The sequence below is a fragment of the Nannospalax galili genome, unplaced genomic scaffold (genome assembly GCF_000622305.1).
Source record: "Nannospalax galili isolate Female #2095 unplaced genomic scaffold, S.galili_v1.0 scaffold879, whole genome shotgun sequence".
Lineage (NCBI taxonomy): Eukaryota > Metazoa > Chordata > Mammalia > Rodentia > Spalacidae > Nannospalax > Nannospalax galili.
In genome coordinates this window covers 444186-470361 of record NW_008346261.1, presented here as the reverse complement: position 1 = coordinate 470361, position 26176 = coordinate 444186, and the positions used below count along the sequence as shown (strand labels likewise).

General features: G+C 39.7%; 1 protein-coding gene and 2 pseudogenes across 11 annotated transcripts in view; 1 reads left to right on the top strand and 2 right to left on the bottom strand.

Moving 5' to 3' along the window:
- Window positions 1–26176, bottom strand: part of Bcas3 (BCAS3 microtubule associated cell migration factor) — a 602200-nt gene that overhangs the window by 397768 nt on the left and 178256 nt on the right. For all 11 annotated transcript variants that reach the window (XM_029568114.1, XM_008842646.2, XM_029568116.1 and 8 more), the window contains exon 14: window positions 11823–11956. In XM_029568114.1, the coding sequence (XP_029423974.1) occupies window positions 11823–11956 (134 nt within the window). The remainder of the gene's footprint in view (window positions 1–11822; window positions 11957–26176) is intronic.
- On the bottom strand, window positions 15323–15477 carry LOC115071963 (annotated as a pseudogene).
- LOC103741748 lies at window positions 19876–21181 on the top strand (annotated as a pseudogene).

Below are 26176 nucleotides of genomic sequence, written 5' to 3'. Positions count from 1 at the left end.
TCATAATTGGAACAAAGGACAATGCTCACACTGAATGCAGTATCCCATGTTTTGATGAGGGGAAATATCAGCAGTAGAGAGAATGGTGATCGTTAGTCCAATTCAACCAACTCTCCTGGAAGTTTGTGTTGATAACCATGTCATAGTACTAAGGGCTTCCAAGACGGGACTCATTTAAAAGCTTATTTTACAGGCAATCTGGACCACTCATATCCTGAGGTGGCAGCAGGACAGGGTCACAACTTGCCACTTACCAGGCAATCCAGTTCTTTTTCATGCCACAAACAGAGACAACACAGAAGACCACATGGAACATGGATGGGCAAAGAATGAATGGCTGCAGAAACCTGAGCTGTTATCCCAGTAAAACATCACCACCTGCCTGAAGCATCAGCCAAGTACACTTCCTTGTACTTGGACAAGAGAAGGACATTATACAGAGGCTATGTTCTAACCGGAACTGAAAAACTGACCCATAGAGGCCAAGGACGGTCCAGATTCACTTTGGGACGGGTAAACTAGAGGGTGTAGAAGGTGGAAAGGGCCCATGGGATCCCAAGCACCTTAAGCCTGGCGTCCTGGCTCCACACCTGCATTATCCCTGTGTAGGCAGCACTGCCACAGCCAGCAGCATCTTGACTCATAATGCTCCTTTCCAATACCAGCACTGCCTCACCAACAGCTTGGCTAGGATAAAACATGATGCTGTCCCCTGGGCAGGGACAGCTGTATATAACTCCAGCAACTCTGGAAAGCTGAAGTTAGTAGCAATTGGCACAGGGGAATAAAGGAAAGCCATCATTCCTACTTTAACCAGGAAGAGACAAACTGTCACAAGTGGGCCACATATACTTACATAATGTCTAATAATGCTTATGTTCCAATAAAATAGATGAATGAGTCCACGGCAGGAACATGAGCAAAAAGGTCCAAAATGGATGGGTAAAATCAGGGCTGGGCAGAGCCATGGGCCAAGAAAATAGAGTTGCAGTCAGAGAGAGCCGAACCTCAAGCCACAAAGGAAATGAAAACCTTGAAACTTAACTGCATGTGCTCAGCTGGATTTTAAACTTCTCTGAGGCCATTGAATCCTTTGTTCTTTTGAACTTCTCCTATGTGGAGTGTTTGCCCTATGAATGTTATTTTGTATTTAGTAGCATATAAACCTATTTTAGTTTCACAGTTCTACAGATGGAAAGCATGCCTCATCTAAATGATTTTGATGAGATTAGGAGCTTTTGACATGATATTGTAGGGGGCTGGAGAGATGGCTCAGTGGTTAAAAGCACTTACTGCTCTTCTAAGGACCTGAGTTCAATTCCCAGCACCCAACCACCCTTAACTCCAGTTCCAGGGGATCCTATGCCTTCTTCTGGCTTGCTAGAGCAATAGGCACACATGTGGTGCACTTACATACATGTAGGCAAAACATTCATACACATAAAAAATATAAATAAATAAAATCTTTTTAAAAAAATTGGGAGTTGATGCTGCGATGACTGAGACTTTGGGTACTGTTGATATAGAGTGAAGACATTTTACACATGACATGAACATGGACTCAGGGAGAATGGAAAAAAGTGAGTGAAATGAGCACCTCCCCCAAAAGACATTCACATCAACACAGATATAACTCTCTGGCAAAATGTGTGATTAAGGTACAGGCACTGAGATGAGGAGTTACCCCTGGATGATCTGTATTGGTAAGAAGAGCAATCCCATGTTTCCACACAGGAAATTCAGAGGGGGAATAGATACAGATGAGAAGGAGCCAGGGTGACCTCATAAACATGTGCCTGCAAGCCAAGGAATGCTAGCAGGCACCAGAGGCTGGCCACAGCAGAGAACAGGTTCCCCTGAGAACCTACAAATGTAGTGCTACCTTCATCACACCTTGCATTTGGATTTCAGAAAAAAGAAAATTTTAGTATTTTAAGTCCCAGAGTTCATGGTGATTTGTTACAGCATCCATAGGAAAGTTAAGAATTTTTTAACACTATCTAGAATACTGAAAATTTTGTGTATAATCTGCCAAGGACTAAGACTGCTGGATTCTATGGTAAAGGGCATTAAGATTTGAAGAAGCTGACACAGACATCACTTTGTATTCCTAAGAGCAGAGTAAGAAGCATGATAAAGCCAGTATATCTACTCCAAGCTGTGCCTGGACAGGGCTTCATGTAGTCCAGACTAACCTCCAATTCACTAGGTAGCCAAGGATAACCACAGCTCCTGCTCCTCCTGTCTCTACTTCTGAAGTGCTGGTATGCACCATTGACCTGGTTTACATGGTGCTGGGGTGGAAGACAGAGCTTCCCAAGACTGCTGAGTGTGATGGCTAATACTGACTCCACCTTGACAGATCTAGAGTCACTGAAGAGACAAGCCTCTGGGCACGTCTGTAGGGGGTTATCTAGATTAGGTCTGAATAAAAGAGAAAGTGGGGCCAATGTGACAGCTCAGCAGGTAAACGCATTTGCTGACAACCCTGACAACCTGAATTTGATCTTCAGGACCAACATGATAGAAAGAAAGAAATAATTCATATGAGTTGTCCTTAAACCTACACACACAATAAATAAATAAATAAATAAATAAATAAATAAATAAATAAATAAATAAATAAATAAATAGATGTAATTTTAAAAATTTTAAAGGAGAAAATGAGCTGAATACAAGCATTCATCACTCTCTCCATCCTGAATGTGGACACAATGTGACCACCTCCTGCTCCCACCCCCATACTTTCCCACTGGAACTGTGAGCGAAAATAGTCTTCCTTCCCCAAGTTGTATTTTTCAGGTGTTTACCACAGCAATGAGAAAAGTAGCTAATGCACTAGCAAGCAACCTACCAACTGAACTATATTCCCAGCCTTCACCCAAGGTTCTTAAAAGGAATCCTGGACAAAGGACAACTTTTGTCCTTTTTTCTCTTAATGGTTTCTTTCAAAAAAGTAAATGTGCTTCATTTTGATGAGCTATAGTTTATAGATCATCTGCTTTAATGGATGGTGCTAATAGTGTAACATTTTTTAAAATCTGTGCCTAATCCAAGGGATGTAAGTTTTAGTTTCCTTATAAAGCTTTATGGTTACTGGCTTTACCCTTGTCTATCACTCATCTAAGTTGATATGTTGAAAAGACTAAGCTTACTTTTCATATACGCACTTTTATCAACAGTCAACTGTGTTTATTATACATGACAAAGCTCAAGAAGTCCTTCCTGATTAATTGAAGTTTTTCTTGTTTTTTGTTTTGAGACAGGGTCTGACTATGTTTAGGCATACAGCACACCCAGCTTGATTAATATGGAGTCAGTAGTCCTATCAGGTAGATAGCAACTTTTTCAAGTTTGTTATGATCTTTCAAGTAACTTTTTAAAATTTGTTTCCTGCAGGGTATGATAGCACTTGCTTTCAATCCCAGTACTCCAGAGGCCAGAGGCAGGTGATCTCAGAGTTAGAGGCTAGCCTGGTCTACCACAGGGAGTTCTAGGTCACCCAGGGCTGCATAGTGAGACCCTCTTCAAAACAAAACCTTCTTGTATGTTAGGTCTGTCTCTACTCTCAGCAGTGCCTCTGGCTTTCAGAGCATGGATGATGTATTTTCCACATCCAAATACATTAACATTCTCAAGTAAATGTTAGGATTTGGAAGTCCAATTGTGTGTGTGTGTGTGTGTGTGTGTGTCTGTGTCTGTGTCTGTGTCTGTGTCTGTGTTTTTTCCTTCCTGATTAATTGAAGTTTTTCTTGTTTTTTGTTTTGAGACAGGGTCTGACTATGTTTAGGCATACAGCACACCCAGCTTGATTAATATGGAGTCAGTAGTCCTATCAGGTAGATAGCAACTTTTTCAAGTTTGTTATGATCTTTCAAGTAACTTTTTAAAATTTGTTTCCTGCAGGGTATGATAGCACTTGCTTTCAATCCCAGTACTCCAGAGGCCAGAGGCAGGTGATCTCAGAGTTAGAGGCTAGCCTGGTCTACCACAGGGAGTTCTAGGTCACCCAGGGCTGCATAGTGAGACCCTCTTCAAAACAAAACCTTCTTGTATGTTAGGTCTGTCTCTACTCTCAGCAGTGCCTCTGGCTTTCAGAGCATGGATGATGTATTTTCCACATCCAAATACATTAACATTCTCAAGTAAATGTTAGGATTTGGAAGTCCAATTGTGTGTGTGTGTGTGTGTGTGTCTGTGTCTGTGTCTGTGTCTGTGTCTGTGTGTTTTGCCCATAATGGGGATTGAACCCAGGACCTTCCCATATGCTGACAAATACTCTAACCACTAAACAACACCCCCAGGCCCCTTTTGACTTTTTGAGACAAGGTCTCAATAATTTGTCCAGCTGTCCTTCAACTTGGAATCTTCCTTTTTCACCCTTCCAAGTCACTAGGATTATAGGCCTGTGCCACCAGACTTGGTTTAATTTTTTATATCTTAATCTTTATCTTGTAATGTTAAAATCATTTATTACTTCTACTTTAAAATATATACACGTATATATATACATTGATTTATTTCTATTTTAATGGGTATGAGTGTTATGCTTCCATGTGTGTTAAGTGCACCCATGTTATACAGTGCCCACAGAGGACAGAAGAGGGCATCAGATCCCCTGGAACTGAAGTTACAGACTGTTAGCCACCATGTGGGTGCTGAGATTCGAACCCAGGTTTTCTGCAAGAACAGCCAGTGCTGTCAATCACTGAGCAATCTCTCCAGCTCATTTTCTCTTCTTAAGATAGGTCTTACTATGTAGCCCTAGCCAGCCTGGAACTTACTATGTATGTATTTGCAGATCAGGCTGGCCTACAACTCATACAGAAAGATCTGCCTGCTGGGATTAAAGGCATGTACTGCTACGCCTTCCCTTAAAAATAATTTACATAATATATAGTTTATATTTATATTTTCCACACAACATTCTTTTCTTTGACTACAGATAATTTCACTTTACCCTTTCTCTCCTGATAGTATTTCTTCCCAAGGTCTCAGCTGTCCTCTGCAAATCTCTGGGATTTTCTTCTTTGTAGCTCTCTGAGCTCAGAATCTATAACCTTGGCCTCCTAGAGGTAACACTATCTCCCTAACTCGGAGACTGCCAGACCCAATCTGAGCTCCTCCTCTTCCGAGGCAGTAGCCTGGGGTGATCACAGGCCTCTTCCTACTCATTTCCCACCTATCAGGAATTACAGTTTTTTGAAGACTAGTGCACACTGTATACAGAAAAACATGATTTAAGATGAATTGCATAATGTGAACAGCTGTAATCCCAGCACCCCTATGGGGAGATCAAAGGCAGAGATGGGATAATTCCCAGAAGCTCAAGGGCCAGCAGCCTGATGTGCTCAGTAGAAAAACAACCAAAGACCCTGTCTCAAACAAGGTAGAAGGTGAGGACCAAAACCCATGGTTGTCCTCTGACCTCCAGGTACATGTTGTGGCAAGGGCAAACCCACATTCACATACACGTTCCTAATGCTTCATCTCAGGGAGGTGGTGAGTGAGACACAGGTAGAGTCCTGATCTGTCCTCCTGGTTTGGCATCACTATAGCAGGAGCTTGCTAAGTATTTATCATTCATATTTAGGGACTGGGGTTTAGCTTGGTGGTAGAACACTTGCTTAGCAAGCACAAGGCCCTAAGTTTGGTTCTCAGCTCCAAAAATAGAATTTGAAAAGATAAAAATTACAATCCATAGTTTTATTTCCTCAGTAAGCCCTATGAAACAGGTAAAGACCCTCATTTTTACAAATGAGTAATTTTAAGCCTTTTTTGAAGAGCCTTTTATTTTATATATATATTTACTCCTTTTGTTTTTTGTTTTTTTTTGTCTTTTTGAGACAGGGTCTCCCAGCTGACCTGGAACTTACTATGTAGACCAGGCTGGCCTCGAACTCACAAAGATCCACCTGCCTCTGCCTCCTGAGTGCTGGGATTAAAGGCGTGCACCTTTTCTTATCCTTGGCTATATAGCTTTTTTGTTTTTTTCTTGTTTCTTCTTTCAGGTATATAATTATTATTCATCAACATCCAAGTATACAGGGAAGCTGGAGAAACAGGAGTGCAGTGTACTGCTAAGAGGGAGGGGCATGTTTTAAGGGATGAAAAATGTGTAGCAATCAGGTACAGGTGGCAGTTTGCATCACTGAGAACATACTCAAAATACCTGGGAGCTCCTCACTTTAAAAGCTCAATAGTAAGTGAACTGCTCCTTAATGAAACTGATGTTTGAGGTATAAACTGAAGAAAACGGCACCACAATGCCATGCATAGGGCTGCCAAGTATTCCAAATAAAACTCAGAAAAAAGAATTAAATCTCCACATCAGTGTAAGCACAAGTGGACAGGGTTTGAGACATAGTCACACCAAAAATTATTTTTATCTCAAATGGCAAGTACCATTAACTGCTAATATAAACAATGAGACTCATTTCCACTTGAGAATTAAAGGTACTAACCATACTATTTTGCAAGATTGCTTTAATATGGTTTCTTATCTAATGTACATGTTTCAAAAATGAAATTACAGTTTATCCATATTAGTTGGTAAAGTATAAAAATTCCTTGAGTCCGCTTGGGTGAGGTGCTGTGGAAGTACACCGACAGAGTGCTTGTAGGCTTTGTGCTTACTGTTGAAACAAGGCTGTTTTTCTTCCTGCATATGTGCTTTTAGAGGAAAATTATTGTCAGATGCAGAGGATATCCCAAGTCAAAGACCACAAAACAACTTAATTCAATATAATTAGATCCATATACTTTTTTCCCCCTTGCCTGATTAAAGTGCCCTCAGAGTTCTTGGAAGAATTCAGAATAATATGATTTTTGAAGTGCTCAAAGATGGCTAAATAAATCATGTGCCGTACAGATTTCATGATTGGTATTAAATTTTATCAGTTCAAAATAATTTTCAGTAGGACCTTATAATGATTAATTTGATGGTCACCAACTGAGGTCCTTGGATTTTATGTTTGGTGTTTAGAAATTCCAAATTATAAGGCAAATGCTGAAGCAAAATCTTTTTTTTTTTTTGGTCTTTTTGAGACAGGGTCTCCCTATAGCCCCAGCTGTCCTGGATTCACTATGGAGACCAGGCTGGTTTCGAACTCACAGAGATCTGCCTGCCTCTGCCTCTGCCTCTGCCTCTGCCTGTGCTGGGATTAAAGGTGTGTGCCACCAAGCCTGGCAAAATCATTTTAATAAATTCTATTTCATTTGCCTGCATGATAAAACAGGCATGCAATTGGCAATACCAAATATTTGTACCAAGAATATGCAGGGTATTGTCCTAAGGCTCACAGTCATCAGGGACTGTAAGCAAGATCTCGATTTCCCCATTGGACTTCTAGGTAAGTTAAATAGCAAATTACACCAGTGGAAACCAGGCATCAAAAACAGGTGTTAAGTGCTTAAGACATTCAAATTCTAAAAAGGTTACTGATAAGGCAGAGCATAGCAATAGAACAAATAGCGTTTGTGAAAAAGAGTAAGGAAATGAATTGTGCCCAGCAGCATACTGAACATAAAAGGTACTAAATAGGATAGCAGGTAATTTAGTTCTGCATTTACGAATGTTCAAGCTGGGCGTAGTGGCACATACCTAAAATCCCAGCACTGGAAAGCAGAGGCAGGTGGATCTCTGAGAATTCAAGGCTAGCCTGGTCTACACAGTGAGTTCTAAGCCAGCCAAGGCTAAAAGAACAAAAAATAATGCTCAAAACTTGACAAGATATGTCAAAAGACACCACTGCCAGTTAACAGACTCCCACTGGCTGAATCTAAAATGTTTTGAATACTAATTATTGAATAAATGGATGCCTTTGAAAACAGAATCAGAAAAATCAAAATGATATATTGGTATCCTGACCAAATAATTAGTAAAGTTGCACGCTTGTACTCCCAGCACTCAGAGACAGAGGCAGGAGGGTGGAGGCTAGGCCAACCTGGGCTACATAGTGAGAATTTGTCTCAAAAACAAAGCAACAGCCAAAGTCACAAATGGAAAGCTCATGGCACTCACAGAATAAAATAAGAGCAACACCTCTTACAGTCTTACCACCGATGACTAACCTAAATCTGATCATGAAGAAACATTACACAGAAAATTGAGGAACACTACAAAAAGATAGGCTGCAATACTTAAATGTGCTGAAATCACAAACTGAAAAGAAATAATGATCTGTTCCAGAGGAAAGAGACTAATACATCTAATTTTCCTGAGTTCCTGAGCGAGATCCTTCTGCTAGTTATTGGAGGAACTAATGGCACTTAACTGGGGTTTGACAGTTAAAGGGCAGAATTTTTTTATTTGATATTTTAATGGCTTTTTGTGGCTACATAAGAAAATATTCTCATTTGTAGTAAATACATGTTCAAACAATGTGGGTAGCAGGACCCACACTGACCACCTACTTTCAACTGAGTCAGGGATGCACCCACCACTCTGCAGCTCAGAGGTAGAGTGCTTGTCAAGTATATGAGAGCCCCTCCATTTGATTACTAGCCCAGCAAAAAATAAAAATAGGAATAAATTAATTTCAAAAAATCTGGGAGAAAATATGTCTGACTTTGTGAAAGGCTCTAAATATGTAACAATCAATAAAGTACAACTTATTTTTAAAATAAACCCCACTATTTATTGAAACAGACAAGCAGACAAGTTAAAATAATTTTACCATACTACAAAAATCTTATTCTTTCCCTCTTCCTTCCCTCCCACCTTTCTTTCTCTCTTTTATCCCTCCTCCCATTCCTCCCTTTCTGCCTCACAGGTTTCTCTCAGCTGGTTCCTTTTCCAAACCCTCCAGTGGTGGGAATGCAGATACCTGTCACCATGTATAATGTAACAATGACTAATTCTAAAATGTAGCAATATATGGTGGTTACTGGGAGCCCTATGAAACAAAATGCCATTTGAAATTTTAGGCTTAGTAAAATATGTAGCATCTACATTGTGATATTAAGAATAGAATACTCAGGGGCTTGGGGATGGAGAGTTGGATCAGCAGTTGAGCACTGGCTGCTCTTGCAGAGGACCTGGGTTGAAATCCCAGAACCACATGGTGGCTAACAACCATCCATAACTCCAGTTCCAGGAGATCTAACACCTCTTCTGACCTCAGTGGACATTAAATGACATGGGTGCACATATGTACATGCAGGCAATACACTCATACACATAAAATAAAAAGAATAAATAAAATATTTTTTTAAAAAATTTATTGGGCTGGGTATGGTGGCACATACCTTTAATTCACCACTTGGGAGGCAGAGGCAGGCAGATCTTTTTGAGTTCAAGGCCAGCCTGGCCTACATAGTGAGTTCCAGGACAGCTGGGGCTACAGGGAGACCCTGTTTCAAAAGACAAAAAATAAATTATTTATTACCATTTTTAATTATTTTTTAAACATTTTATTTGTTATTTTTGTGTGTATGAGTGTATTGCCTGCATGTGAGTAAGTACATCCATGTCATGCAATGCCCACAAGCACAGAAGAAGCCATCAGATCCCCTGGAACTGGAGTCAGACAGTTGTTAGCTGCCATGTGGATGCTGGGATTCGAACCCAGGTCTTCTGCAAGAACAGCCAGTGTTCTTAACCACTGAGCCATCACTCCAGCCCTTATTATCATTTTTAAAAATTTTATGTGTGAGTGTATTGCCTGCATGTACATAAGTGCACCTGTGTCATGCAATGCCCCTAGAGGTCAGAAAGGAGCATCAGATCCCCTGGAACTGGAGTTACGGATGGCTGTTAGCTGCCATGTGGGTGCTGGGAACTGAACTTGGGTCCTCTACCAACAGCAGCCAGTGCTTTTAACCACTGAGCCATCTCATCATCCCCAAATAAAATATATTTTTTAAAAAGAACATTCAGGGGCTGGAAAGATGGTTCAGCAGTTAAGAGCACTGACTGTTCTTGTAGAGGATCCAAGCTCAGTTCCCAGCACCCACATGACGGCTAACAACCATCTGTGACTGCAGTTCCAGGGACTCTGACATGCTCTACTGACCTCTGGGGGCATTGCACAATACAGGTGCTCTTACATACATACAAACAATATGCTTATACATACAAAATCAAAATAATAAGTAAAATATTTTAAAACTAGAATATTAAATTATGTAAAGCTCCAGTTCTAGTGCCTAATAGAATAATCAGAAAATGATATGCAGGAATGTATTGTCAAGATGCATGTTTGCATAGTTGTATACAGAAATGTTTAAAAACTATTGCCCACTATGGTGACACACATCCATAATCCAACACTTGGGAAGTGGAGGCAAGAGAATCAGGAATTCAAGGCCATCCTCAGTTATACAGTAAGTTCAAGGCCAACCTGGGCTACATGAGACCCTCTCTCAAATATATAGAGAAACAAATGAAAACTAGCTCTTTTTTAAAAAATATTTTTTATTTATTATTTTTATTTTATGTGTATGAGTGTATTGCCTGCATGTATGTGAGTGCACCCATGTCATGCAATGCCGCAGAGGTCAGAGAGGGCTTTGGATTCCCCTGGAACTGGAGTTAAGGACAGTTCATAGCTGCCATGTGGGTGTTGGAAATTGAACCCAGGTTCTCTGCAAGACCAGTCAGTGTTCTTAACCACTGAGCCATCTCTCCAGCCCCTGAAAACTAGCTCTTAAGGAAATCAATTCACATGCTGAAACACACCCAGTATGGATGAGTTCATACTACCCATGTGATACTACTATGTGGAAAGAGGGGGACATGTGCATGAGTCTAACCACTCATGTCACCCATTCCCAGGATACCCATATGCTCAGTCCATCATGAAAATATTGTTGTGTATGTGTGAATGTATGTTTGTAAGTACAAGTGTGCACACATATAGGTAAATAGAATCAAAATGTCTACATAGAAATCTGGAAAGAAAGATATCAATTGAATGCAAGGATTTTTTTCTGTGCCAAGAAATGGTATTAGGGCTGGACAGATGATGGCTCAGTGGCTAAGAGCATGTACTTCTCTTCCAGAGGACCCAGAGGCAGTTCCTAGCACCCACATCAGGTGGCTCACAACTGCCTGTAACAACAGCTCCAAGCAGAACTAGTGCGACTGGCCTCCACAGGAAGCCACATTTACATACCCCCTGCACATATATATAGAAGAAAAAAGAAGCCGGGCGTGGTAGTGCACGCCTTTAATCCAGCACTCGGGAGGGAGGGGCAGGCAGATCTCTGTGAGTTCGAGGCCAGCCTGATCTACATAGTGAGTTCCAAGGACAGCTGGGGCTACAGCTTTTTGAAACCCTGTCTCAAAGACAAAAAAAAAAAAAAAAAAAAAAAAAAAGAAATGATATTGGGGTGGATGAAGCAGGACAAACCAATATACTCATTCATCAACATTTTTATTTTTATTTTTTTAATCATTTTTAAAAAATGTTTTATGTGTATGCGTGTATTGCCTGCATGTAGGTAAGTGCATCCGTGTCGTGCAATGCCCACGGAGGTCAGAAGAGGCTGTCGGATACCCTGGGACTGAAGTTACAGGCAGTTGTTAGCTGCCATATGGGTTCTGGGATTCGAACCTGGGTCTTCTGCAAGAACCACCAGTGTTCTTAACCACTGAGCTATCTCTCCAGCCCTCATCAACATTTTTAACAATAAGGTATTCCCTGCTTATGTATTTAATAGACAAAATGAGATGCTTTTCCTTAATTTACTATAACTCACTCAATCAAAGAGAATAATGTTCTCTCATAAACAGTAATCTCCAACTGATATAAATGGCAAATCAGCTTAGATACCATATTACACAGGTAAATCAGCTTCTGGAAGAATACGTGACTTACTTTGGCTTCAGTTTCTCCCCTATGAAGAGTGTACAGATGATGAACAGCACTTTGTGATGAGGACCATGGATGAGTCAGAATTTGGAAGACATGAAAGTCATGGCCAACAGTGTCCGTTGTAACTAAAAGCATTCCTGGAAGATAAAAAAGGGGGATAAAAATAAAAACAATCATGCATGTAAATTAGATACTTCTAAAAGAACTCACAGCATTTTAAATATTATGAAACAAAAAGGACATAAAGTTGTGAAAATAAAACAAAGCACATTTTTCCTCCAAATGTCATACCAATACAGCAAAAGAGTACATGTGGGTAGTAAAAGGTTTGTATGACTAGCAGGAAGAAATTTTCTATGCCAGAAATTTGAGCTCTCTCAATTTTCAGAACATTGAGTGTGGGGCTGGGGAGATAACCAATGGGCAAACTGACTGTTTTACAAGCATAAGGATCTGAGTTCAATCCCAAAAATTCATGTAAAAATGCCAGGTGTGGTAGTGTGTGCTTGTAATCCCAGTGCTGAAGTAGTGGAAATGGGAGGGTCCCTGGGCCAGCCAGGCTTACCCAACTCAAGCTCAGGACCAATGAGGGACCCTGTCTCAAAGGAGGGAGATGGCATTTCTGAGGATGACAGTCAAGACTGTCCTCTGACTTCTCTTAAGCAGGGGCACAAACATGCACCTCTACACACACTGACTTCCACAGGCATTGCAGGTGTGTGTTGTGCTTACATATACGCAAGCAAAACATTCATGCACATAAAATAAAAATACATTTTTTAAAGTTTTAATAAATGCTAAGGCATGGCCATCTCCAAATAAAACAAAAAACAATAGAATGGGTGTGAAAATGATGTACTTTCATGGAGCTAAAACATACTCCCCTTTGTAATTTCCAAACTAGAACTCTAAGTTCCAATTTACATACTAAACTAACTGCTAGGATCCTCATGTAATTCACTAGGTTAAGACTTCTCTCTAATGAGTTGAACCAGTGGGACACCCAGCTAGTCAGGAGACTGAAGCTGCAGAGTCATCTGAGTCCAAGAGTTGAAGACCATTCTGGGGAACCAAGTGTGGTCCTGTCCCCAAAATAAATAAGATATAAACTGTGGCCAGCAAAATGGCTCACTGAATTTGGTCCCAAGGATCCACATGGTTGATAGAGAAACTGACTCTTACAAGTTGTCCTCTGACATCCACACATACACAGTGGAACATGTACATACCCGCCCCCTGACAAATATAATAAAAAGTTAATACAAAATACATAAAATAAAAACCACCTCTACCCCGGCATAGTATTTACTGACACTTCCCATAGCTCCTTCCAAAAAATAGGCTTTTTTCTTTGGTAAGATGTCATAGCCAGCCAGATGTGGTGGTACACATCTTTAATCTCAGCACTCGGGAGGCAGAGGCCAGCCTGGTCTCCATAGTGAGCCCAGGCCAACTGGAGCTACAGGGAGATCCTGTCTCACCCCCCACCAAAAGAGATGTCATAGCCAAAGGTTCTCGTCTTTGACCAACCCAAAGTCATGAAGATTTTTGGGTTTCCTTTTAAATATAGTCATAATTCTATTGTTATTCTTGTTTTCAAGCTACAATTTTTTAAATAATTCAAGATAGAACATTTTTATCCAATTTCCACAGCCAAGGGAGTGCTATTGTTTAGTAAACAGGAATTTTTTAGGGGAGGGGTGGATCTATTTGGATAAGTAAATTTGATCTGTAGAGTTCATGCTTTGCATACACAGGGCCCTGAGTTAAAGCCCTAGCACCAAAAATAAACACATAAAGCTGCTTTCCCCCTATAAATTATGTCTTTAAAAATTAAACTTTTTGAAGTGACACATAAAAATAGAGAAACTGTACAAACTGTTGGAGAAAGTTGGCATGGTTAGACACAGGTACACACTGTACACAGGTTCAACATACTGATCATTTATCATTTCTTTATGCTGAAAATTTATAAATACTTTCTCCTAGCTTTCTGAAATGTACTAGGTAAGCTACTATCTTCCACAGTCACCCTACTGTACCCACAACAGCGGACCTTCTTGCTGCTCTCACAGAACTCACTCCCCAGTCTTTTCCAGTCCTCCTGTCCACCACACTTGGGTAACTACCATGCTACTGTTGGCTTCTAGATCAGATTCCACATGTGAGAGAATGCAGTATGTGTGTTTCTGTGCATAACTTACTTCAAATGATCTCTTAACACATCCATGATATTCTAATCACAGGATTTCATTCTTTCTGGCTGAATAATATTCCATTGTATATACATACCATATTAATTAAGCTTTGAATTTCTGAGATAATAATCGTTTGGTCAAAATCTTTTTTTTTTCTGTCTGTTTATGTTTTCGTTTGAGACAGTATCTCACTATGTGTGTGTGTATTATAGAACAAGCTGGCACTGAACTCGCGGTGATCCTCCTGCCTCGGTGTCTAAATGCTGAGATTCCAGGAGTGAGCTACCACACCCAGCTTTTTCAGAGAGCTGATCATTGGCATCTCTCTCTTTCAATCCATTCTGGATTTGAATTGTTCTGCTTGTTCCATTCTCAGTGCATGGATCAGCAGGGTAAAATTTAGGTCCACCCTGTTTTGTAGTGACCAGTGGTCTCCTTGCTTCTCTGTTTGTTTGGGATGGTGTCTATTCCTCATCACACATTTTTTGCCACTTTGGATTGTTTATCTTTTTAAACTATACAATTACTTTTATTTTTAATGTCCAGAGTTTGTAACGTAAGGGTAGGAGCTTTCACCTGGACTCAATTTTATAGGTTCTCAACTGGCTGGTGAGGTCAACAGTGATACAACTTCTTGTCTAATTTGTTTTCTGGGAAGACTTCATTCAAGTCCTTAGGGTCTGATCACTTCAATAGCTACCCAACTGATGCCTTTCAGAACAAGTTCAGGCCCAGCCATCTTGAGATCCTCCTCCAATTCTGATGAAACACAGTCCCCAGCAGCAAGCCTTTTTCATGTTTTTCATTTATTTACTTATTTTTATTTTATATATACGAGTATTTTATGTGTATTGCCTGCATATATGTAAATGCATCCAGGTAATGCAGTGCCCATGGAGGCCAGAAGAGGGAGCTGGATCCCCTGGAACTGGAGGTAGGAACAGTTGTTAGCCAACATGTGGTGCTGGGAACTGAACCTGGGTCCTCTGTAAGAGCAGCCAGTGTTCTTAACTGCTGACCCATCTCTCTAGCCTCCATTTAAAAATATTTTTTAAGTGAGCCAGGGGAGACTGCAAACAGTCCCCTATGACTCTGTATACTATATTTTTAACTTAAAAAATTTTTATTATGGTGTATAAAAGTTTTGCCTGCATGCATGTAAATGTATCCGTGTCATGCAATGCCTGTGAGGTTAGAAGAGGGTGTCAGATCCCCTGGAACTAAAGTTATGGATTGTTGTTAGCTATCACATGGCTGCTGGGAACCAAACCCAGTCTTCTGCAAGAGCATCCAGTGCTCTTAACCACTGAGCCATCTGCCAAGTCCCTCATTCTGCATATTATGCAGTTTCCCGCATTTGGGGAAATCCCAGGAGTCAGCACATCCTGAGTGCAATGGATGAGCCTCACCCTGGGAAAGGCTCCTTCGTGGTCATGGTATTTCCCCTGCCATATAAGCATGGAGTCTTTATTTTTAACTCTTTGCTTTAGCTGTGTATTTTCAGTATGAATCTCTTTATACTGCAAATTGATGGTTCCAGAGAATCTAATCCATACACCCATCTTTGTGTGTGTGTGTGTTTCTTTGCATTTTGCGTAGATTTTCATATTGTTTTCTACAGGAAGGAGAGGTATTAGTTTATTCTGCTTTTCCAAAGTAGAATGCCATAAGTTAACTTTTACTTTTCCTGACTAAAAGAAAAGACATGGAAGAAGAGAGGTAAAGTGGTCAATGAAATGAGAGGACGCATCTATTTGAGTTGTTATTTCCTTGGCTGAGTACAGCTCCTGCTAGCATATCAAAGCATTAGAAGCCATTGTCCTGGCCACTTCAAAGAGAATACATCTTAGATGATGGAAAGCATCAATTACTATAAGTAATGTAATAATATGTGGTAATTTATTAATATACCTGTTACTCTTTCTCCCATTAAGCACCCAACTCTGGTCATGAGGTTACTGAGCTATGTATCGCTAAGATAGTCACAAACACATTTTGTCTTTGAGGCTTTCACTTTTTCTGAGTTACAGTGAGTCTAGTCATCACAACTCAACTGCTGTCTTCTGATTCCACTTCTCATCAGAAAGTGATTTTCTGTGCTCAACAAACAGAAAGATCATAGTGACAGAAAAAAGAGCAACTTCTATTTATTACACATACTGTCACATACATACTCAACTTCACTGTCCTTTTAAAATCAGAATGAGCATTCTAAAAAAGGCTTGCCAAATCAAGACCATCTTAGTTTTTACATATTAATGAGCATTTTCAATATATGTTTCAAATTTAGTTGTTACTATGTAAAATCACTCATACATAACTTTTAGGAAAACAATTCCTAATACTGTATCTATATCATATATGCATCTTATCTCAAATGTGATCTTTTTCTATTCCTTCACACAAATTTGGCTTATATAACCCACTTATAAGTTTCACAAAACTTTAAAAATTACATAAAAATTGAAAAGGTGGGGAGAAAAGGAAGAAACAGCTAGTACAGTTCTGCAATATAATGTGCTTTCTTTTAATTTACAATTTCCTCTTTTACACACATTCTGCTGAGGAAATAGTAAGCTCTTTCGTTTCTAGAAAACAAGTTAAAAAGCACATATACATAAAAGGAAAAGCTCATACAGAGTCGACTGTGGCTTGAGAACTATTTATGCAGCATCAGAAGACTAAACCAGACGATGTTCGGCCTGGCCATAAACTAAACCCACGCCCCAAATGAGGTGCCAAGCCACAAAAAGCATTTGCGTCATCTGGGAATACAAGGAAAAGAAGGGCTTCTAATTATAGGGCCTGGAAGCGGAAGCCTAGAGTGATTAGCTGTTTAGGCGCTGCAGTGTGTTTATCTGGAAGCTTCCTCTCCCTCACTCTCAGCCTCAAGTTTGATAGATGAGCCTTGGTGTTGGAGGGTGGGGACTGGAGCTGCTGATGGTACACAGCGTTCTCCAGAATCTGAGGTAGCTGAGAATGAACATTAAGGCTGTTGTGGCCTCATAAGAACATGAGTCTTTTCAACTGGGCGTCAGCTGGTTAGACCAAAAAGCAAAATTAAAGAGTAGCAAAACAGCACTCAGCACAGGCTATAAAATCTTGGAAACATGAAGAGATTTGTCTTTTTTCCCATATCCTATTTATAACACCTATCTAACTGTGTGGTTCTTCATCATGTGCACACATGAAAAGTGGAAGACAAATTACCAGTTATTCACACTCTCTTCCAAAAAAGAGGCATAATCCCTAATAAGTTGGGTCAAACAAGTCTTTACAGGAATTCAGACTGTGGCATTCATAAAAGGACTTTATATTTTACCACTAAATTCTTACACTGTAATGCTTTCTGATCGATATTGCATAGATGCAAACTTACAAATTATTTATAAAAGTATATAGCAAAAAAGTATGTAGCCAAATTTGTAAACACAAAAGCAAAGAAATAAAATCTCAGTATTGATGGAAATTTTTAAGCAATTCAGGTTCTAAAAAAAAACCTTAATAATACTGTACTTATTAAAGTCTGATTAATTGAATATGGGTACATAAAAACAATGGTCTCAAAGTCTCCACATATATAATATCAATTTCTCTCCCTCCTTTCCTGCTTTCTTTCTTTGAATTCTTGGGTTGCATTCGCTTTTATTCTGCCCTCCCCTCCCCGCCCCGGCCCCTTGCTGGGGATAGAGCTACACAGAAGATAAGCTCTCTACTACTGAGCTACATCCCTAGCCTCGAATAACCAATTTTTTTAGTAGTTACAGATGCAGATTTCTTCAGCTTTTAAAGATACTGATAATTGCCGGGCATGGTGGTGTACACTTTTAATCCCAGCACTCAGGGAGGCAGAGGCAGGTGGATCTCTGTAAATTCAAGGCCAGCCTGGTCTACATAGTGAGTTCCAGGACAGCTGGGGCTACGGGGAGACCCTGTCTCAAAAAGACCAAAAAGAAGATACTGATAATCAAGCTCATCAATGTATTCTCCCAGTTTAGGAGCCCAAAATATAAATCTTTATGAAACATGCTATATAACATCCTGTTACAGACAATGAGGTAAACAGTGCTAAGTAAACAAAGGAGGTCATTTATTTGATCCCTTCCTAAAGTTCTCTATATCCATAAGCAACATAAGTTAAAATGAAATAGGTAATATTACACATACACATTTCACATGGAAAAGTCTGAAGTCAGTAAGTTCTCTGGCTCATATCTTTATTTAACTTATATCCATCCATCTACATGTTAGTTAGATGCTGAAATACCTTAATAGGTTTTAGCTCATTCACTTGTTATTTCACCTTGAATCCTCAAATTTTTAGGATTAAGGAAGATGTCTCCCATGGGTTTTGATACTGAGCACTGTAAAGCTGGGCATGTTGATACAAATCTAAATCCCAGCACTCAGGAGACTGAGGCAAAAGCATCACAAGATCAAGCCAGCCTAGACTACACAGCAAGACCCTATCTTGAAAAAAAAATTTTTAGTCTGTCGGCTGGAGAAATGATGACTCAGTGGTTAAAAGCACTTTCTGATCTGCCAAAGAAACTGGGTTTGGTTCCCAGAATCCACACTGTAGATCACAACCCCCAAACTCCATTTCCAGAGATCTGATGGCCTCTTCTGCTCCAAGGGACCTGCTATGCTTGTGGTACATACAAACTTATGCTAGCACACACATACACATACACATAAAAATAAAAAAATAAAAAATTTAAGTTGTGAGTCATTATGAATATTAGCAAAAATGAAGGCAAGGTACTTTGCTATGATCAATGGGAACAATTTTTGTGGAAAAAAAAATCCAATTAAACCTCTTTAACGATTAACCCCAAACCACCACTGCCTCTCAGTATGCAGCCTTTGAGTAACCAGGAGAATTCTGATTCTGTTAAAGATGCAGCCAAGCATCCACAGCCTGCATGTTTAATCTGTTTTACTAGCAAGTCGACAACTCATTTTCCTCTTATTAATGGGTGGAAAAGTAATTTCCCTGCCAAGGAGGAGTAATTATTTAAAATGTAGATGTGCTGCACTTCACAGCTCTCAGCATCTCAGCTGGCAAAAGTGACGCCTCTGCAATCAGATCAATTATTTACTGAATGCAAGACATGAGTCTGTTTTGTAAGTGTCCAGCTTACAGCACTGAGTTCAGGAGTCTCTCCGTTTGTTTCTAATATCCAATGTAATCAAGAATACAATTCTTTTGATGTCTAAGACAATATGATATTAGCAGTCTACTGTTCTTTTTTGGGGGGGGGTATTTTTGAGACAGGGTCTCCCTGTAGCCACAGCTGACCTGGATTCACTATAGAGACCAGGCTGGCCTTGAACTCACAGAGATCTACCTGCCTCTGCCTCCTGAGTTCTGGGACTAAAGGCATGTGCCACCATGCCCAGCTTAACAGCCTAATATTCTTATTTCTCAAATAAAATGTAGTTTACATAGGGCATTTATAATTCACCTCTATTATATACCTCGATTTTAATTATCTTATAATATGCACAAGCCACCCACACAATTTAAGAGAGGGGATAATTACTATTCAAACAATAATTTAGAAATGAGTTGATTTTATTCCACATATGAATAATCACATTGAAAATATTCTATCTTTGCCATGCAAGAATTTCTCATAATTATGAAAAAATTAGAATGGAATTAATAAGTATAATTGTTTAGTGTAAATTTACTCAGTATGAAGCATATAACCATCACTGTGGTAAAACCTAGGGACAAAATGAATGTTTAGCTCAGTGAGAATACATAAGGAGATGTCCTGATTGGTCATAATCAATTTAAAAATTAGGGTGAATACTGAACTCGAGTTGGAAGAGGCATGTCTGGTCTCAAAATGGAGGGCCATGATCCAAAGGAACCAGAGCAAGCTGTTTATTGGTGGTCTGAGCTTTGAAACTACAGATGATAGTTTAAGAGAACACTTTGAGAAATGGGGCACACTTAAAGATTGTGTGGCAATGCGAGACACCCACCCTAAACAAAATGTTCCAGGGGCTTTGGTTTTGTGACTTACTCCTGTGTTGAAGAGGTGGATGCAGCAATGTGTGCTCGACCAAGGTTGAGGCCATGTAGTGGAACCAAAGGGAGCTGTTTCTAGAGAGGATTCTGTAAAGCCTGGTACCCATGTAACAGTGAAGAAAATTTTTGTTGGTGGTATTAAAGAAGATACAGAAGCCAGGCGTGGTGGCACACGCCTTTAATCCCAGCACTCAGGAGGTAGAGGCAGGTGATCTCTGTGAGTCTGAGGCCAGCCTGGTCTCCATAGCAAATCCAGGCCAGCTGGGGCTACACGGAGACCCTGTCTCAAAAAGTCAAAAAAAAAGAAGATACAGAAGAATATAATTTGAGACACTACTTTGAGAAGTTCAGAAAGAGCGAAACCATAGAAGTTATGGAAGACAGGGAGAGTTGGAAAAAGAGAGGACCCGCTTTGGTAATTGTTGATGATCACGACACAGTTGATAAAATTGTTGTTCAGAAATGCCACACTATTAATGGGCGTAACTGAGAAGTGAAAAGGGCCCTTTCTAAACAAGAGATGCAGTCTGCTGGATCACAAAGGGGTCAAGGAGGTGGGTCTGGCAACTTTATGGGCTGTGGAGGAAACTCTGGAGGTGGTAGAGGTAATTTTGGTTCTGGTAAAAACTTTGGTAGAAGAGGAGGTTATGGTGGTAGAGGTGGGGGCAGCTGAGGTAGTTATGGAAGCGGTGATGGTGAATATAATGGATTTGGAGGTGATGGTGGCAACTATGGTAGTGGTCCTGGTTACAGTAGTAGAGGAGGCTATGGTGGTGGTAGACCAGGATATGGAAACCAAGGTGGTAGATATGGTGGTGGTAGAGGAGGATATGATGGTTACAATGAAGGAGGAAATTTTAGTAGAGGTAACTATAGTAGTGGTGAGAATTATAATGATTTTGGAAATTATAGTGGACAACAGTGATCAAATTATGGACCCATCAAGGGGGGGGGTGAAAGAAGTTCAGGCAGTCCCTAAGGTGGTGGCTATGGATCTGGAGGTGGAAGTGGTGGATATGGTAGCAGAAGGTTTTAAAAACAGCAGAAAAGGGCTACAGTTCTTAGCAGAAGAGAGAGTGAGGAGTTGCCAGGAAAGCTGCAGGTTACTTTGAGACAGTCGTCCCAAATGCATCAGAGGAACTGTAAAAATCTGCCACATAAGGAACAATGATCACAGTCAGAAAAGTTACTGCAGCTTCAACAGGAAACCCTTCTTGTTCAGGACTGTCATAGCCACAGTTTGCAAAAGTGCAGTTATCGATATTAATGCAATGTAGTGTCAGTTAGATGTGCATTCCTGAGGTCTTTCTCTGTTGTAGCTTTGTCTTTGTCTTTTCATTACATCAGGCATGTTGCCCTGTAAATTGTGGTAGTGGTACCAGGAATAAAAAATTAAGGAATTTTCAACTTTCCAAAAAAAATTAGGGTGAAGGAAGTCAGTTATAGTGAAAACAGGGGCAAATAATATTTGGTGAGGTCACACTAAGTTAGACACCATTTTATACAGCCATTTTATCCCTTAAAGAAAATGAGAACTTGTGTGGGGCCAAGCAGATTAAATAACTGTCCTTGTAGGTTGAGAAATCGGGGAAGGAGGGGGACATGTCATTTTATGAGGTTCAGGGAAATCTTCTTAAATGACACCTGACATGGATGTCAAGGGAGAGGCAAAAGCTAGCAAAGCAAAAGAGGCATGCAGTCAGAGAACAAACATGTTTAGGGGTGAAAGAGATCTCAGGCCTGATTTGGTTGCACAAATGTAATCACTAGTACTTGGAAAGCTGAGGCAGGAGGATCCAAAGTTCCAGCAAGCTTTTAGGGGAAGGAAGCAAATGAGTGAGGGAACAGAGAGGGACTGGATTTAACAAAGTTTCATTTTTTTTTCCTCTGAGAAAAACCCTGTTAAGGAGACAAAAATATTTGGTTACACATACGTATCTGACAAATGACTTATATCCAGAATATATAAAATTTAAAATAGGTGAGAATGCCAGTGACAACACAAATAAACTAAAGGCAAGTGTGAGAACACATTTCACTAAGTAGAAAGTACTGACAAAGATGCAACATTACAGAGAAAAACAGAAAATGCAGAATAGGAAAGTACAAAAGATGAAATGAAAAAAAATCCCTAAAACAACTCTACCCCAGATATGAACTGACAGAGGAGAGAACTGTGAGCCAGACACAAGTCAGAGGAGGTATCTAGTTGAGAAAAGAAGCCAGCATGAAGAAAAATGGACAGCCTCTCTGACCTGCGAACACCACAGGGTCCAGCAACTTTGCAGGAACTAGGGCCCCATAGAAGACACTTTGGAAAAAGAAGCACAAAGATTTTAAGCAACAACGGCTAAGGGGCTGGAAAGATGGCTCAGTGGTCAAAAGCCCTTGCTACTCTTATACAGGATTGGGGTTCAGTATCCCTGCACCCACACGGCAGCTCACAATTACCTGTAACTCCAGTTCCAAGGAATCTGATGCCCTCTTCTGGTTTCTGTGGGCAATGCACACATGTGGTGCACATACATACATGTAGGCAAACACTCATGTACATAAAATTTTTTAAAAATATATAAATCTCTTTAAAACAAAAAAGAAACACTTTCAACTTTGGTGAAAATGAGTAAACTATAATCTAAACTGTGGAGGGTGGGTGGTAATGCTGTGATAAAGACACTCATTCACAGTTTAATAAATGCTCACTATGGTGGAGGAGGGCAGCAGTGAGGAAAAGAGGGGGGCTATCTGGGGACTCTCTACTTTTTGTTCAACATTGCAAATCTAAAGCTGCTCCGAAAAACTGCATTTTAACACAAATTCTCTAGAAAATGTTACTTATTCTGTAGCTAAGTAATTGAAAGCAACAGACATATGCCACCCATATTGAATCTACAAAGGTCTAAGTAAGGCATTTCTAAACAAATCATAAATAAGAACTACCATTAAAATATTTGTTTGATTCTGGACTCCGAGTCACAGCTAATAAACAAGCATGGGAATGAGAAATTGGAAAACAAACTGAACACAGCTGCTCAACAAGAAGTTTCACAAGTTTGTTTACTGGCATCCGTAACTTCGTTTCTGAAAGGTCCCATAGAAGACAGGGCTGCACGCCACCCACCAACCAGTCTACTTTTCTCCCTAATCCACTCCAAGGTGGTATTCCATCACATACATTTTACAGTATTTTTAACATTTCCCGGGAGATGGCCACAGTTCTGGCTTGTTCTCGAACTCTGTCACCCAGGGCATTTTTATATAACTGTCATCTAAGACTATGTCTTTCTTTAAAGAAAAAGACTAAAATGAATTTATTTATGTTATTACCTTGAATATAATACAGATAAGCTGGCACAAGAAAGCTCAGCTTTAACAACAAAATGCAATCAGCTTTTTTATATGTGCTTTGATTGTTTAAGAACTCCCCTAAACTTGTAAAAAGTATTCCAACAAGCACTTGTTATTTTTAGTCTATCACATACCCCACAAAATGTCATTTTTAAGTTGTAGGTAATTATTACAGGGTTACTACAGTTAAAACTTCTTGACATAAATAAATTTATAAACATGTTTGATTAAAGAAAGACTGAAGCATGAGAGTAAGGATCTATAACTCACAGTTTAAATAACAACCCTCAGACTGAAACAAATAACAAATACACCACGTATGTCAATTTAAATAAAGAACATAAATGCTATATTAAGATTAACTCAAATTATATATCTTTGTACAAAAAATGCCAATTAATAAAAACTCAGGACTAACAAATATAATTCAATCAGTAAAAAAAAAAATTATTTTATACCATCACATGTCCTAAACAGCTTAATCAACTTGTAAGGGAGAATGTAAACATAACATACAAAAAATACTTTACTTCTTCTCCCCTGAATATTTTTTTAACTGTAATGGGGAGGACCAGACCACTGAAGCATCTGTACACTCACAACTGATGGTGCATCCTCCTTTCTATGACATGTCAAAATCCAAGAAGGTACGTAAAGAAGAGTAAGAAGACAGACTAAAGCAATAAGCAAGCTGGCGGGGGTGACATGCCTACACTCCACTACTTGGGAGGCTGAGGAAGGAGGATGATGAGTTTGAGGCCAGCCTGGGTTACATAAAGACATCATGTGGAAGAGGGAGGGAAGGAAAGATGATGGGAGCTAAGGAAAGTCATAGCTAAACCCAGTGACTCTTTATAGGAAATTGAGTAGCCACTAATTAATACTCACTTTAAAAGAAAATCAAGGGGCTAGAAGATGGCTCAGTGGGTAAGAGCACTAGCTGCTCTTGCAGAGGACCTGGGTTCAATTGCCAGCATAACTCCAGTTCCAGGGGATCTGATGCCCTCTTCTGACACACATATGTGGGCTTTACACTCATAAACATAAAATAAAAATAATAAAATATTTTTAAGAAAGAAATCAAGACTTCCACACCATTGGCAACTGAGCACTTTCTTGTACTCTTGCCCCTCCTTCAGCAACAGAAGTGGCCATAACAAGTAGTCAGAGCCCAACAGTAATGATCTCAGATGAACTATATGAAACCGCATAAAACCTCTACCTACCCACGGCTATAAAGACGGTGCAAAATAATTCAGAGAAGTTCCATTATAAAACTTCCATTTAAATCAAGCGTTAATACACATAGCAAGCATTTATAAAATCTGAAGAAATGATGCACACTGGGACGCAAAGCTCCTGCATAACAAGCTGATGATGTCAGTGTACGGTGTCTCACAATCTCCTTCAGAGGTGCTTCGCTTTCTTTGCCTCACTCATTAGACTAGCATTTGTTTGTGTACAAGAAACAAAGTTATTTCCTAGTGAATCATCTTTTAGGTCCAAGCTTAGAACTGATTTCCTTTGGAAGAACTTCCTAGTTTCCCCAAATAAGCTAATATTTATTTATCTATTAGCACTCTGTCCTTACTCCATGCAGTGTTTTCCTTCCTTAAGAGCCTACTTGTGGACTTTACCACACCTGCAGACTGTAGGTACATGAACTGACTCCTTAACGAATCACTAAGTCTGAGCAGGATATGAGGAGGCATTGGCCAAAGAGCTACTTCACAAGGTGTTCTCATGAAACTGGTACAATCAGCCTTCAATATTTTTGATAGCAGGCTTTTAAACAGTTTTGTACCATGAACCCTTTTCAAAATATTGTGAAGCCTATTACTTCACTAGAGTAATATTTATCAAAAAGACAAACTAAACCACTTAAGAACTTAAAAACAGTAAAGGACGAGAGTCAATGTTAGTGGAAGGTCACTGGCCTAGCATGTGTGAGGTCCTGGGTTCGATCTCCAACACCACAAAGATAAAAACAAACTAATATTGAGTGTCCTGTGTGAGTATTTCAGCTCTGCAGTAATTTTCAGGAATTCTGCAGTAATTTTCAGGAATATACAAGGTTCAGAAGATTATATAATAAAAGTGAAATTATAAAAACATTCTCATCATTTTTTGTTACAGGTTCACAGGTACATTCATACTTCAGTGACATAATTACTGTTTTTTTTCAAATTACCATGCATTAGCCAGGTGTGGCACACGCCTATAATCCTAACACTCAAGGGAGGCAGAGGCAGGTAGATATCTATGAGTCAGAGGCCAGCCTGGTCTACATAGAGGTCAGTAACACTCACATCAAAGTGGCTCAAGGAGGCTTTGACCAAAATATCAACAGGAAAATGAGGAAAGAAAAAAGAAAACTTGACTAGGGGTGTAGTTCTGTGATAGAGCACTTGCCTAGCATGTGAGGCACTAGGTTCACTCTTTAGTGCCTCAAAAAGAAAAACTAAACATTGCGTTGACCCATCACTTCTATTTCCAAGGCAGAAACTAAATACCAGTGCTATGATCCTACAGTTGGGGACATGTCCAAAATAATTCATTCAGTAAGCATGTCAATACACTGAGTCACAGACAAGGCATTAGACACATGAAGACACATGACACCACAACCATGACTGGAAAGACCCTGCAGGCTCAAAAAGGAAAGAAACATTTAAACAAGGACTACCACAAAATAAATTACATCATACTTATAAACCTGGTGCTCTAGGACACAGAAAATAAATATAAATTATTTATTTCACATTTTT